The 16,363-nt window shown below is 45.7% G+C and overlaps 1 protein-coding gene across 3 annotated transcripts in view; it reads left to right on the forward strand.

Annotated features, from left to right (window-relative positions):
* Nucleotides 1–16,363, forward strand: part of MTOR (mechanistic target of rapamycin kinase) — a 118,810-nt gene that overhangs the window by 62,008 nt on the left and 40,439 nt on the right. For all 3 annotated transcript variants that reach the window (XM_061184971.1, XM_061184970.1, XM_061184972.1), the window contains exon 29: nucleotides 15,769–15,844. In XM_061184971.1, the coding sequence (XP_061040954.1) occupies nucleotides 15,769–15,844 (76 nt within the window). The remainder of the gene's footprint in view (nucleotides 1–15,768; nucleotides 15,845–16,363) is intronic.

The raw sequence follows: 16,363 nt of genomic DNA on the forward strand, positions 1-16,363 counted from the left end.
CGTGAGGATCTTCAAGATGATCTCCTAGCCAGCTTAACCGACAGCACTGAGCTTAAACCGTGTGGCACACAATTGTATGTGGCATCACACATGATGCTGCTGCCTTGGTAGAGAACATCACGGAACAATGGCGCTTTATGGATTCCTGGCCGGCTTTTTGTTTGTTCTTTCCAGTAACCATTTCCTCTGCCCAAACAGAAAAATCTTGTTATGAATAGATTTTCATATCTGGGCAGAAAATGAATCGATCATTCATATTTGCAACCCATGTAGCAGTCCTTTCCAGGAAAGGTAGGAAGGGGTTCCTAAGTTTGGATCAGAAGCATCTAGCTTTTAGCATGAGTGCCTACTCTCTGACATTTGTTTTCTGGAAACTTATTTCTAACATAAGGCTTAAGTTGGAGACAGAAGCTTTTTTTATTTGAAGATTTTCTTAAATTGTCTAAGCTGCCCAAATCTTCAACACCCCCCTGCCCCATTTTGAGAAAAATAGCTAATTAAGAGTATATCCCATGCCAGAAGATTATCTGTCCTCCAACACATCTACAACCCTAGGGTGTCCTAGATTCTGAATTTCTGAAAGAAGGAAAAATAAGTCCTTGTTTTGAGTACAGCTAAGCCAGTAGGGAAAACCAGGACAAATGCGGAAGACTAGAGCAGTTTTCCCTTCTCTGAGAGGCTTTTAATCCCTTCTCTGCCCTTCGGTGAACAATGTGACCATAAAAAATGGGAATTAATTGAGAAAATATGGAAAACCTGTGTTGGACACCTCACAGTTTTTCCTTTTCTCCATTTTGCTGGTGGTGAAAGAGGGTCAGCTTGGAGCTCCTGAGAAAGATGTTTATGAGAATAAAGCTTATGTTCTTTTGGGAAAAGCCAGTGAGCTTTTACTTCACAGTCTGGGCTGTGCTGCCTTAGGCTGGCACCAAGGATTGGAGGTGTCCGAGCAGCCTGGGAATTCCAGAGCTGAGAAGGGCCTAGAGCTGGTCTTTCCTTCTCCCCCAATAGGGGCGTCATGTCTCATTTTCTTGAAAATGTTCCTGTTGGAGAGACTCCTCGTTTTCCAGTGTATTCATGCCCCTGCCTACTCTTACACCATCCTGCCAAACTGGTGAGGGAGGAACAGCTGCCCTCAGTGCCAGGCTCTGTTGAATGAATACATCTCAGAAGAATCTGCCTTGTTGTTAGTTTAGCTGTGTGTTTGTGGTCATTTTTTTTTTTTTTTTAAAGGGAACGCTATTTATTTATTTATTTATTTGTGGCTGTGTTGGGTCTTCGTTTCTGTGCGAGGGCTTCCTCTAGTTGCGGCAAGCGGGGGCCACTCTTCATCGCGGTGCACGGGCCTCTCACTATCGCGGCCTCTCTTGTTGTGGAGCACAGGCTCCAGACGCGCAGGCTCAGTAGTTGTGGCTCACGGGCCTAGTTGCTCTGCGGCATGTGGGATCTTCCCAGACCAGGGCTCGAACCCGTGTCCCCTGCATTGGCAGGCAGATTCTCAACCACTGTGCCACCAGGGAAGCCCTGTGGTCATATTTTACTTCCGAAGTCTTCTAATGAGCCACAGCTGCCTTACTACATGTGGCCATTTAATCCCTGACCCTTCTACCGCTCAGTCCTACTTCCATCTCAGCCCAAAGTCCAGGTCCATCGCAGAAGGTATTTGCACCTCTTCCCTAAGCTTTCTAGTTTGCCACTTCTCCCAAAGAGTGTGTCCTGGGCTTATTAGAAACCATTTCTTTCAGGCCTCCTCTTAGAGTCTACTGTTTAATTATAGCACCTAGCAAAAAAGTCTGTCTCTGAACCCTCTCAGGAATTTGTAGCCTCAGGTGCCTCGCAGGCTAGGTGGAGAGACAGACAGCTGAACTCCAGGGCAATGTGACATGCTGGGGTGGGGGACACAGCAGAGGGGGAGTGCCCAACCCAGATGAGGTTCTGGAAGGTCTCCCGAGGGAAGTGATATCCAGGGTTGTTGTTTTTGTTCTTTTTTTTGTGTTTTTGTTTTTTTTAAAAGAAGAAGTAGCCAGAAGTGGGAGAGGCATTCTGAGCCAAGGTGCAGCTGTATGAAAATCCTGGGCTTATAGAACCTAAGTAGTCAAGTGTGGCGTTAAGGGGCAAGAAGGAAGAGGAGTGGTGACAGGAATTAAAGCTGGAGGAGTGGAGGCGCGTCGGGCCTGAGGCCCTTGTGCATCCCAGCGAGGCTGTAAGTGTTACTTGGGAGACAGGGGGCTGTGGAAGGAAGCCAGGAAGCTTTTACTTCTTGCTTTGGTTTTTTTTTTTTGAGTCTCACCAGGACAGTGGCTCTTTGTAGTTACCAAACAAGATTTTTAACTGGAAGTGGGTGGCTTAGAACATTAGAATTTCTTAAAATTGTAATGCATTCATATTAAATGCCCTGAAGGGCTCATCTGGCTTGAGGATTAACGAGGTGGTATCTGAAGGACTTAAAGTAATTAGGTCTAGAATCAGATAAATCTGGGTTCTAATCCCTTCCCATCACTTGATAGTTATATGACCCTGGGCAAATTAATTAACTTCTCAGAGTTGACCAATCTGTGAAATGGGGATAAAAATTTTAACTACTCCTGGACTTCCCTGGCAGTCCAGTGGTTTGGACTCCATGCTTCCACTGCAGGGGGCACAGGTTTGATCCCTGGTTGGGGAACTAGGATCCCACATGCTGTGCAGCACAGCCAAAAAAAAAAAAAAAGTAAAAAAAAAAAATTATAACTATTTCACAGGATTTTTGTGAGGACTAAGTTAAACACAGCAAAAGATTAAAAATAGCTAAGGCATTTTTGAAGAAGAAAAATAAATTTGGAGGAATTACCTTACTAGAAATCAAGATTTATCTTAAAGCTACAGTAAGTAATTATGGCAATGTAGTATTGGCACAAGGATAGACAAATAGATAAATGGAGCAGATTTGAATGTCCAGAAACAGACCCACACATAAATGAACCCTTGATTTATGACAAGGTACCACTATAGAACAGTGAGTTCCTCTGGGTAGGCTAGATAGCCTTATGGGAGGATAAAGGTTCTTGACCCTTACCCCATACCACACCCAAAACCTCAGGTCCAGGAGATTTAAATTCTAAATCGGAAAACAGTAGGGCTTCTAGAAGATAACATAGGAGATTATCTTCAGCATCTTGGGATAAGCAAAGATTTCTTAAACAAGATTTGAAAAACACTAACCATAAAGGAAAACATCATTAAATGCAGTAAAAGGAGTCATTTCTTTTCACTGGAAAACACCATGAAGAAAGTGAAAAGGCAAGAAGTATCTCCAGTACATACTTCTGTGTATACTGTATCCAGAGTATATATAGAACTCCTAACAAACAAAAGGTAGCCAATTAAAAGATTGGCAAGAGATGTGAACAGGCACTTATTTCACAAAAGATTATGTCCAAAAGGCCAGTCAACACATGAAAAACTGCTCAGACTCATTAGTCATTATGGAAACTCAAATTTAAACTATACAGTGCAGGACTTCCCTGGTGGCGCAGTGGTTAAGAATCCGCCTGCCAGTGCAAGGGACACGGGTTCGAGCCCTGGTCTGGGAAGATCCCACATGCCGCAGAGCAACTAAGCCCGTGTGCCACAACTACTGAGCCCGCGAGCCACAACTACTGAAGCCCGCGTGCCTAGAGCCCGTGCTCTGCAACAAGAGAAGCCACCGCAATGAGAAACCTGCCACACCACGACAAAGAGTAGCCCCTGCTCACCGCAACTAGAGAAAGCCCACGCATAGCAACGAAGATCCAATGCAACCAAAAATAAATAAATAAAAATAAAAATTTTTTTTTAAAATAAAAAATAAACCAGAAGGTGCAACTTACACACCAATCAAAATGGCTGAAATGGAAAACACTAAATTCCAAGTGTTGACAAAGATGTGGAGCAACTGGGATTTCCATACCCTTCTGGTCGAAATGTAAAGTGGCAGTTTGTCAGTATCTTCTGAGACTGGAACATGCCCCTGTAAGCGAGCAATTCTAGTGCGAGATTTGTTCCCACCGGAAATGCGAGCACACACGCGCCAAAGACACATATAGGAATGTTTGTCCGGACTTCCCTGGTGGTCCGGTGGTTAATACTCCGCCCTTCCAATGCAGGGGGCGTGAGTTCGATCCCTGGTTAGGGAACTAAGATCCCACATGCCGCGTGGTGCGGCCAAAAAAAAAAGGAATGTAGTAACGTGACTTATCATAGCCCCAAACTGAAAACAGCGTAAACCCTTATCGACAGTAAGACAGATAAATTGTGGTATGTTCATACAGTGACATGCTATTGAGCAGTAAAAAGACAAAACTACTGTGGCATGCAACGACGTGGACGTATCTCGTAAACATAATGTTGAGTATTTATATAGAGTTCAAAACCTGGTGAAACTAACCAATTGTATCAGAAGTGAGATAGTTGTTACCTCTTATGAGTTGTTACCTCTGGGGATGAGAAGGGAAGCCGTGATTGGGAGAAGGCTTGGGTGCTTCTGGGATGCTGGCAGTGTGTTGTGTTCTGTTTTTTGGTCTGGGTGGTAGTTATAAGGGTATCTTCACTTTGTGATAATTTATCAAGCTGTACAATTAGGTGTATACTTTCCTGTGTATATATGTTGTACTTCAGCCAGGAAGCACCCCCCCTTAGCAACCACAGATCTATTCTCTATGTGAGTCTGTTTCTGTTTGGTAGATATGTTCATTTGTGTCGTGTTTTAGATTCCATATATGAGCAATATCATATGGTATTTGTATTTCTCTTTCTTACTTCCATTAGTGTGATAGTCTCTAGGTCCATCCATGTTGCTGCAAATGACATTATTTCATTCCTTGTTATGGTTGAGTAATATTCCATTGTATGTATATATACCACATCTTCTTTATCCATTCATCTCTCAGTGGACATTTAGGTTGTTTCCATGTCTTGGCTATTGTAAATAGTGCTGCTGTGAACATAGGGGTGCGTGTATCTTTTCAAATTATAGTTTCATCTGGATATATGCCCAGGAGTGGGATTGCTGGATCAAATGGCAACTCTATTTTTAGTCTTTTGAGGAACCTCCATACTGTTTTCCATAGTGGCTGCATCAGTTTACATTCCCATCAACAGTGTAGGAGGGTTCCCTTTTCTCCACACCCTCTCCAGCATTTATTATTTGTAGACTTTTTTTTTTTGAACACTAGTCCTTTGGGGTTTTTTTTAGTATTTTTTAAAATTAATTAAGTTAATTTTGGTTGCGTTGGGTCTTCGTTGCTGTGTGCGGGCTTTCCCTAGTTGCGTCGAGCAGGGGCTACTCTTTGTTGCAGTGCGTGGGCTTCTCATTGCGGTGGCTTCTCTTGTTGCGGAGCATGGGCTCTAGGTGCATGGGCTTCAGTAGTTGTGGCATGCAGGCTCAGTAGTTATGGCTCGTGGACTCTAGAGCACAGGCTCAGTAGTTGTGGCGCACGGGCTTAGTTGCTCCGTGGCATGTGGGATCTTCCCGGACCAGGGATCGAACCTGTGTCCCCTGCATTGGCAGGCGGATTCTTAACCACTGCGCCACCGGGGAAGTCCCTTACTTGTAGACTTTTTAATGATGGTCATTCTGACCAGTGTGAGATGGTACCTCATTGTAGTTTTGATTTGCATTTCTCTAATAATTAGCAATGATGAGCATCTTCTCATGTGCCTATTGGCCATCTGTATGTCTTCTTTGGGGAAATGTCTATTTAGGTCTTCTGCCCATTTTTCGATTGGGTTGTTTGTTTTTTTGTTATTGAGTTGTATGAGCTGTAAGACACTTTGAATTGTGTCTGACACGTAGTCTATATCTAGCAAATATTAAGTAGTATTGATATTTAGGTAATCGATTATCATTTCATCAGAAAAACCTCCCTGCCCACCTGAATCTAAAATAAGTCCCCTGTGCCATTCTCCATCTCTGTGCTCTGTTTTCTTCATGGTGTTTACCTCCACAGCACTTATTACCATTTGTGTTTTGTATATCTACTTCACTGACCTATAAGCTCTGTGAAATCAAAGACCATACCTGTCTTATCTACCATAGTAGCTCTAGCAACCAGCACTTAGCACAAAGCCTGAGACAGAAGAGATACTGCATTGGAACTTGTCAAATGAAAGAATGAATTCCCAGCAGAAGGTTCTTTTCTCCTAAATAAACATCTGACATGGAGACTTAGAGCCTCTGTCCATGGTCATTGCCAGTATTTTATCATGGTGAGTTCTTCATTGCAGGGGATTGCCTTCTCTCCTGCTTTAACATTTTCTTCCATAGATTTTAGTTATAGAATCAAAGAAAGTGAGAACTGGAAGAGTTGAGATCATTTGGTTCAGCCTTCTTTTTTTTAACCAGTAACTTGAGGTAGCATCCTGATTGTATGATCACTTTGTATCCCTGGAAACCATCGATTTGCATTTCACCCCTGTTTCTTTACATATGAAGATGAGTGAGAGGGCCATAGAGCATTGTGGTAGGGTTTTGTACCCCCCAGCCCCCCACCCCCGCCGTTGATTCTGGAGGCCTGTATGAATGGCATATCCGATAACTTGACCCTGCATCGACCTGTCGGTTAACCCTCATCACGGCCTGAGGGGCCACATGCAGCAGCTCATGTTGAAGACAGAACACAGAAAGTAACATGTCATATCTCTGGGCAGCTGTATTCCCCGTAATTAATCCAGGAACCCAACAAATCTTGTCTGTCTCCAAAGGGAAATCAAACACCCATTACATTGCAATTGCAAAAAATCACTCTTAGCCACAGACGGATTCCTGCCAGGGTGCAGGACAAGATTTCAAGTCCATGTGCAGTTGCCCTGGGACTGAGGAGCTTCCCTTCAGCCTGGGTCTTAGCCTCCCTGACTTAGGCAGCACTAACGGGAAATGGCCTGTAACTCTTTGAGAATGTTAAAGAAATTGAACCAGTTTGTGCCTGAGCAACCAATTAACAGTGAGGGTGACTGGGCTTTACAGCCTACAGGCAAGGGGCTAGATGGACAAACAAACCCACCCTGGGTCTTAATTCTAAACACACGTTCCCAAGGTGTCTCTGTTGTGTTGCTTGGAAGTATGAGCCCGGCTTTTACAGTTGTTTCCAGGCTTCCAGAAAAGGTACACAGTCTTGTTCTTTTCCCGCACCTCTGCTGGAAGAGAAAACGCTCTGTCCAGAGGGGAAGGATTTGCTCAAAGCTTCGCACTTCTCAGTAAAAACACATTCCAAACATCTGGACTCATGCTGCCTTCAAAAGTGCCAGTGTGCCTCGAGGAATCCGTACCCCTGTAGAAAAGCTCCAAGCAGCAAAGAGTGGGCAGATGGAGGAAACCCCTGTGTAGCCAGAGCACAAGCACAGATTATATCTTTCTTTTTAGCCCCATCTTTTTCTTTAATGCCCTCTAACATCCAGCCATTACCCAAGAGGCCAGGTCCCTCACCAGTCATCAGTAGAGCTTAAATTTATCTCTGGCTGCTCTAAAGACTTCTTACAGGTTCACTTTACAACAGCTTGCCTCTATAGAGCATCTTACAAACTCCAAGGAAAGCTGCTTTTCAGTGCAGAAAGCTGACCATGAGTGAGGAGCTGTGCAAAGGGAAGAGTCCTGGGGTTTCTCCTAAAGCTGACCAAAAGGACAGAGGGTCTTTCATTGTAACCCAAGACCATTCTAAAGGGTGCCGCTTGCTGTCAGTCAGTAGTTAACCTCTGCTCCTCCACTGCATCTAGCGCACCCGCAGGAATGGCGGGAGATTTAGTGAGATCACTCTTACGGTGAGTTAGCAAAGCTGCTTCTGATTTTCATGTACCACTGCGAGGGGGAACAAACTGCTGGCAATTAAACTGGGTCACAGCACTCTGAAACCTTGAATTATAAGCTGTATCATGGTTTCAGAGCTGTTAAAGTGTACCTCTTAGAATTGATGAAATACGGTAGGTGCCCCATGGCCACCTCTGACACAGTCTGTCCCAGTGACAATGAAATGTATCAGTGGTGACACCATTGATCTCTCCAGATTCTTTTGGACATCTCATTGGCTATGAATCTTGGTGCTTCAGTTACAGTATGTTATGGTCCTCGTCTGTCAGCTTTTCCTTACTAAAAAGGTAGGCATATTTTTTTCCTTTTCCGGATCCCAGAATGGGCATCAGTATTTCTACAATGTGGCCTAACTCCGTACTGGAGTACAAGGCCAGCGCACATCTGCTCACACAATTATAAGTGTGGAGAGTTCAAAGCTGCCGAGTCACTGGATGCCAGGTCATTTAATTTTTGTTTCCCAACTTCATCCACATAATAGACTGAGTCAGAGCTCTTGGACACGCAGAAGCCAAGAAATCAGGATTCTACCCAAAATTTCAACTCTATTTTGAGTCAAGGTAGTTGAAAATAAGCTTTGGGCTTCAGTCTGTCAGCCCTCCCCGCTTCGTTGTTTCCTGACTGCTTCTTCTTCCTGATCGTCTCTCTCAGAGCTCTTCATTTCACTCTGGATATGAAGAAGCGGAAAGGAGGAGAAAAACCTCCAGGCATCACCAGAAAAGGAGCAGTGCTCATTGTTGTAGAATAAAAAGATAATGGCCAATTTGTCAAGAAGTGTTGACAAGAAAGATGAAGTTGGCAGTAATTAACTGGCTGACATGCTGGGAGTGATGCGCATGCCAGTGGCTCCCTAAATCAGCCAGAGCCTTGGAAATGTGACAGCCATTCATCATTTTTACAGCACGCCTCTGACAGGCCCCTGGATTGGAAACCCGGCCAGCACAACTCGTGTGCTTTGACACTCCGGGTCTCTGCGACCTCTCAGTGCCTGACGCTGGTTGTGCTGGGGAACCCGGGCCCCGCATCCAGCCAGGAGGGGCCTGGAGGTGATGGGTGAAACGGGACCGCTTGCCCTGCTTGTTGCTGGGCGCTGTGCTCATCCTCAGGGAGGCCGCTCTGATTCCCAGGGCCGACCCTGCAGACCTCTACCGGACAGATCACCTGTGAGCAGAGAGTGTGGGCTCCTGCCGCGCTCCTGGCACCCCGGTGGCTTAACTAGTGCTGCTCTCACCCAGCCACGAGGCTGCGCCCACGAGACGGGTTCGTACGTGCGATCCAGCAGCAGGGTGACATTCTTATGCAGCTGTTAAAAATAATTATGAAGACTCTGGATACAGTAGGAAATGCCTGTGATATGTGAAAGAGCAGAATCCAAAACTGTATGATCACTCTAGCTAGCACTGTGTATAAAATATGTATTTATACAGAATATGCATGGGCAAAAGTAACATTCTCATATCGTGGTGAACTTCCCTCCCCCCAGTTTTTCTTAATTTAAAAAAAAAAAGATATACTTCCCCCTACCAGTCTCAAAAAGATAGTTTTTGTTTCTCCTTTCCCTAATCTACACAGTTGTTAGCATTCTATCTTTTTTATTCTTAAGGCCCCACTTTCTCACATACAGATCTGGCAAGTCTTCTAGATATCATGGCAGACGTGTCATTTACACTGCGAGCAGACAAAGGAAAGGGTGAAGACAAAGTAAGAGCTCATTATCCTTAAGCCACTGTGGTCTGAGACGTCAGGAACCCATTTGATTGTCCAAGGCAGTCCACCCACCTCCCTTGCACCAAATTTTTTTTGTCTTGGTGCCTTAGGTCCCTGAGGGTGCCAAGGACACCAAATGTCCCAGCTTTGAAACTGTCTAATGAGGCCAGCCTCCTTTTCTTAATATGTAGAAAAGGAGTAAATTTACTCTTCCTAAGTTTCTGAAGCAAGAAAGGAAAGTTTGACCTGCCAGACCCTGGGGTGCTATCTTCATGCCCTGACTGTGGCTTTAAGGGGGGGACCCTAAGGCCTGCCAGTCCCCTTCGCTCTCCCTACCCACCTGCGTTTGAATTGCCCCTCACCGCCTTTCTCCGCTGCACATTTTGGATGTTCTCACGTAGCCTTCTGTCTTCACTGCTGTCCTACTCGAAAAGAGACTGTCACACCCTTGAGCTCCCCAGAGTCCCAGGGGAACTGCCTGATGAAAAGACATCAGGGCCCCACCAATCCTGGATCTTCCTGGCTCTGTACAGGAATCAAGACGTTTTGTTTTTAATCATCCGTTGGACACAGAGCGAAGTCTTGCTGCTGGAAGAAGTGACAGGGATGGACAGAAGCAGCGACCGCTCTATAAGAGAAATAAGAAAGACTGCTTGGGGGACTTCCCTGGTGGCGCAGTGATTAAGAGTCCGCCTGCCAATGCAGGAGACACGGGTTCGATCCCTGATCCGGGAAGATCCCGCATGCTGCGGAACAACTAAGCCCGTGCGCCACAACTGCTGAGCCCGCGTGCCACAACTACTGAAGCCCGCGCGCCTAGAGCCCATGCTCAGTAACAAGAGAAGCCACCGCAATGTGAAGCCCACGCACCGCAACAAAGAGTAGCCCCTGCTCACCGCGACTATAGAAAGCCCGCGCGCAGCAATGAAGACCCAACGCAGCCAAAAATAAATTAATTAATTAATTTTTTTAAAGTGCATTAATTAAAAAAAAAGATAAAGCAACAGAAAAAATTCATTAAAAAAAAAAAAAAAGAAAGACTGCTTGATACAGTGGTGAAGACCCAAAGCAGGGTCCATCTGGGCCTCGACTTGGCTGTTCAGGAGCTCCTCAGCCAGACCCGCCCAGGTCCGCTGTCAGCTGTGTTGCATGTGTCACCAGCCCAGCACCGAGGGAATTCAGAGAATTCTTACTTGACAGAGAACCAAATAAAATGTAGACTACAGTCTGCACTAGAAATAGGAGAGAGAAGGCCCAGAGCCATCTGGGAGGCAAGTGCATGACGTTCTCATAAATTCCTGATGGGAGCACTAGGAAAGCCTGAGTAGTCCCCCAGAGGTGACTGCAGATGCTCCTCGTGTGACCGGCTTTCCAATGGGCTCCAGCGCGTGTTGAGTGATCCTGCATCACTCTGCTCTTAGTAGCCGAAGGTCATCAAGGCACCAAGGCTAAGAGATGAGGTCGATAACCAAGTGAGCCGTACCAGGAGGAATTACCAGGCCAGATGACACGGGATTTGACATCAGTCCAGAAGCCCATGGAGCAATGACTTAGGAAACAACACGGTTCCTCAGGTTTCCCTTCAGGTGGTAGGAGTGGCATTTGGATGCCGAGCCAGAGACCCTCCTATTGGTTTGCTAATGGGTCAGCGTTAGTTAGGATGTGGAGCATTTAATGACCCGCTGTTTCTTCAGTCTCATCCTCAGTGAGACTGGTCACCACTTGCCTGTGAAAAGCACTGAGGAGAAGATTGAAGGGGCGAGTCATGGGGAAGTAAACAGTCCCCACTCCCAGCACTAGCTTCTCAGCCATCACTCTTGGACAAGGAACCCACCAAGGCATTGAGAAGCTCCTTCACGTCTGAGTCCCTTACTCAGCTTACACACTTTCCCTACTCCTGGAAAGAGAGTTTCGGATAGTGGAGAAAAGATGCCTGGTGTAATCTGTTTGGTGTAGGAGGCATTGAGGCCATATCTTATTCTTATTTGTTAATTCAACTCAACTCTAAAAAGTGTTTCCCTCAATTGCCAAGAATTTCCCAGTTTCAAGCTCTTCAACTCAGCTTCCTTTAACATAAATTAAATGTTGGAGTGAGGGAGGGGAGGTGGGGAATGAATGAGTGAATATGTCTGAATAACTGCCTTTTCCCCTCTTGATATCCTAATTCATTGTGTTTTCCTGTCTGTCTCTCTTCATTGTATTTCTAACACCAGGTTTATTTGTGGGCTCTGCGTTTTATTCTGTGGGTAGGCAGCTTCTGTTTGCTCTGTCGACTCGCAACTATACAAGAGCTCAACTGGATGTTCTCACTGCGCAATGAAGTAGGATACAAATCTACCCCGCCACCCATGCCAAGACAGCACTGGGACGGGATCCACTAGCCTAGAAATTCTTGCGCCGCAGCCATCTTTTCCTTCTGGCCTTGGTGAGCGTGGAGAGGAGACAGGCTATCTGGTTGACCTGTCATCCTGTGCACTGTTGTCGTGGGCACGTTGCTGCCTAAGCCTCCATCTCTCTACACGTGTTTGTTAGCGTTGGTGAGGTCTGGTTTGTGTTGTTAAGCTCTCCTCTGCTGTTGGGCTGAGCTTTGAACAGTTTGCCCTTTATAAGCCTCCAGCATTAATAGGGAAAGACTCCGGGACACACAAGGGAGCGTTTATTGAACGGGCTGTAGAAAACTCCCAGCTGCCCCATAAAACGAGAGCTCCTCATTAGCGGGCCTTTTGAGCAAAGGTGGTTTCTGCACATGAGCCACACGTACAGTCTCTCCCTTCAGTCTCATAAAACCACATCTGGGTTTAAAAAGGGAGTATTTGAACAGACAGTCTTGTGTCACCCAAGCAAGCAGGAGACTGGGGCCTTAGTAGCTGGGAACTACTGAGTTTCCACAGAGGCTTATTCATCCCCCACTTTGCAGCCTGGGCTCTGTCTGTAAGCCTGGCAGCCTCGAACAAGCTGCCTCAGAAAAGCCCACTGTGGCTGTATACTGACTGTCCTGCTGGGAGGTGTGGAGGCGTCGCCAGTGGCTTCTGAAAGGAAATAAAAAATAGGAAACGGAGCTTAGGGGCCAGAGCAGGGTGTTAGCCATGGTATGGGTGAGGAAGCTAAAGTGAAGGTGCATTACAGCTCCTTTTTCCCGTACAGCAGATTATATACAGAGTTAGCTCATGGAAACGTCGCATGCCGTGCTTTCAGTCACTTATTTTACACGTATTTGCTCAGGCCCACTGATGCCGAGAGTAGACAGCTGACACGCTTCTCTCCCACTGCAGAGCTGTACCCTTAGTTATTACTTCAGATCCTTTTAATGGTACAATTTCGAAGGGAAAGGATGACCGGCTGGGCCACGGTTTCTTTATACGTAAAATGGGAGTGTTAATAATGTCTACCTCGTAGGGTTAAGATGACACGTATCAGCAGTCATCAGCATGGTGCCTGGCACCTACAGTGAGCTCTCAGTAAATTTAGGTATCTTTTTGTTGTTATTATAATCCATTGCCTCCCGTGATGGAGTGCCAGAAGCCGTGGAGGAGGGAGAAAAAGTTAAGGTCCCAAACAAGATGGTAGACTCTCCTGAGCACCAGGAGAACCTCCAGAGCCTCGGCCCCTGCAGTTGCATTCTCCAGCAGCCTTGTAGGCACACATGGGAGACTCCACGGAAGGAAAGAAGACAGAAATGCATTTAGGGAGAAAGTTCTATAGGAAAGAAGAATGCAAACAGGGAGGAGGAAAGAATAAACAGGATGAGAACAGCTGGTTAACTTGAAATCTCTCCTCTCTGAACAGTCGAAAGTAGGTGTGTACAATCTCCTTTACTTTCAGGTCCTCAAACCAGAACTTAATTTATCAAAGGGACCCTTTCTCTCTGCTCCCACTCATTTTTCATGGGTTTGTTTTAGTCCATTTAGTCAAAGTTGTCATTTTTCAGTGACTGTCCTTACTGTTGGACAAGAGCTTGTCATGCATCTCAAGGTGCACCCCCGGTTTTCCTGGCCATTGATCGAGGCCTGGTCAGTGTGGGTCCGCAGTGAGCCCAGCCCCTCTTTCCTTCCCACGGGGCTCTGTCTGCATCCTCACCTGCTTGCACACATATTCAAGCGGGAAGTTCTATGCAGGTGACTTAATGTGGACTTTCTCTTAAAGGAGTTGGGGCCATGTGATGAGTTTTCTTTTTAAGTTTGCAAAGCTGTGTTGGTCTGTCCTTGGAGGAGGTATATCAAAGCCATAGCAACATTAAGGTAAAATTTGTATTTCTCCTCTGAGGTCTCTAGTCACAACTTCCTGATTTTGATCAGTTTCTTGTAAAATTCTCCTTTTTATGTATAACAAATGGGAGAGTGGAGGGGGGGAGTGACTTTTGCTTGCTTTTGTTTTTGTGTTGCTTTATTCCCCAGAGTGAGGCAAGTTTTGGTAATGTTTATAATTCGTTCTTGAAAATTAGAGTATGTTCCAGAACATAAGATTGGAAGACAGTTATTAGAACTCCTGGACTTTTATGTCTGATTCTTAGAGTTAACTTCTTTTGGTTCAGGCAAGGAACACTTTCCTTATCTTCCTCATCAGAACACTTTATATTCCTACCAGGGCCATCCCAATAGTCCACATTAGGACTAAAAATAATACATAGACTATATCATTATGTATAGTTACATATGATATATTACATATTTGAGTATAATATAATATATAGAATATATACTGGCTTTCTTTTTTCCAGCCTTCTTATGCTTCCAAAATCTTTATTTGGGCTCAAGGAACTAGATTATCACAAATCTGTACCCAGTAATATTAATTATTAATACGGTTTACCCAGCCCCACGTGAGTGAGCAACAAAGCTGAGAACCTGACTTAGAGGCCAAGAGGAATGGGGAACTGCTTCACAATGAGCATGCAGTGGAATTAGTCCCTTTGGACTTGGCTTTTCATTCTCAGCTTAGAAGAACTCTCATAGGGCTTCCTAAAGGAAACCATGATGTTACAGCTTCACTTTGAAATTAAAAATATTTCTGAATCCTGCAGCAGAAAACTTACGGAGAACATTTGGGCTCATTGCTTTGCTTGGGACCCACGTAGAAGCACCAAACAGTCCGCCCAGTAGATCCCACACAAGGTTGCCCATCTACTCCTGTAAATAAAGGAGAGGGATGTCTGTGCAGTTACTTTCGCCTCTGGTTGCAGAGCCTGGAGCCTTGAGCTTGGACACCCAGTCTAGACTGCCAAGTTGGTCTGTCCCATTTTGCTCCCTGCCTATGAACAGATGTCGTCGTTGTTGTCCTGTGGTTTTCTCAAGCCTGCTCCCTCCCTCTCGTCCTTCCTTCCTTCCATAACTCAAGCTTATGTTTAGTGTTGGGTTAGTTGCTGCTTACCCTCTTACATAGGTCCCTATTGGAACAAGGGTCTGAGCCTTGCAGCTCCCCTACTTTCAGGACCTCTTCACAGCCTCTCTGATGAACCAACTTCAGGCAGCAAGCCTTCCAGCTTTCCTGCCCAGTTGCCCCAATACACTTAACAGTTCTCCAGCCCCAACTGGCCATATGCTGCCCACAGATGACATCAACAAAGTTGTGTGTTGTTATGAAAAGCATCTCTCCGCCAGAGAGACCAGGCAAGTGACTTGGGATGCGGTCCCTTCACAGCCTGCTGCAGAGGGAGGGCATGGTCTTTGAAAAGGGACTAGGGAAGCGTCTGAATTTGAAAGAGATGGGCCCCGTCAGGGGAGCAGTCAAGACTGTTGCTGGGTTCTCTGTCATTGATGTGGATGACCCAGCCTCAGTGCCACTTCTTTGTCACCCACAGAGCCTGATGATTTTTATTCATTTTGGTTATTCTTATCACCAAGGGCAACTGATGAGAAGAAGTAAGAGTTAAAAGTTCAGAGGTACCTCATCTGGTTGTGTTCTACAACAGGAACGGTTCTGGAGCCAGGGTTTCTAGTTAAAAAACAGACACGTGCTGCCTGACGTATGATATCTGAGAGGAAACCAGTCCGCTGCTTGGAGGAAGGGCCCCAGAGCAGGCAAGGCCTCCTGTCCACCAAATGTGGCCCCTTCAAAATTAGGAGTATGAGATCAAGATGAAATCATTCAGGCCAAGCTTTCTGGGTGGTAATAGATAATTGATGCTCTTTCTACATCTGTAAGACATTGTCCCCAGCATGCTGGAGAGCCATCTGCCCACAAATGACCCTGCACCTCCCACCCTCTGACATGCTGAGTGTAACCACCTCTTCCTTTTGTTTTCCCAGCATTAATAATAAGCTACAGCAGCCAGAGGCAGCTGCCGGGGTATTAGAATATGCCATGAAACACTTCGGAGAGCTGGTAAGTTGCCTCATTCCTTTTAGAAGAGCAAGAGGTAGCCACCTGGCTAGGGAGGCACTAAGCCACGACCTTGAGAAAGTTACTTTCCTCCTCTGTTTTTTTGCCAATTGTTAAAAATCTGATACTGACTTACCTATATCTTGAGGTTGAAGGAGGCAATGGCTGTATGGAGTGTATTCAAGCTGAACAGAGATCGTGAGGGCAGAATCTAAAAAACAGTAATAACTTGTATTTATCAAACTCTCAGCATGCGCCTAGCCCTTTGCTATGTGCTTTATGTACTTCATCTAATTCAGTCCTCACAGCAACCCTTTGAATGTGTGCTATTGTTATCCCGTTTTACAGATGAGGAGACTATGGTCCCAGCAGGATAACAACCTTACCTGAGCTGACAGAGTGAATAAGTGGCAGAGCCAGGACTTGAACCCCGGGCAGTCTGGTGTCAGAGCCCAGGTGTTTAACCCTGACCAGAGTTGTCTTTGTGTCATCTGTGACAGCCAGCATTGCCACTGGCCCATA

The sequence above is a fragment of the Eubalaena glacialis genome, chromosome 3 (genome assembly GCF_028564815.1).
Source record: "Eubalaena glacialis isolate mEubGla1 chromosome 3, mEubGla1.1.hap2.+ XY, whole genome shotgun sequence".
NCBI lineage: Eukaryota > Metazoa > Chordata > Mammalia > Artiodactyla > Balaenidae > Eubalaena > Eubalaena glacialis.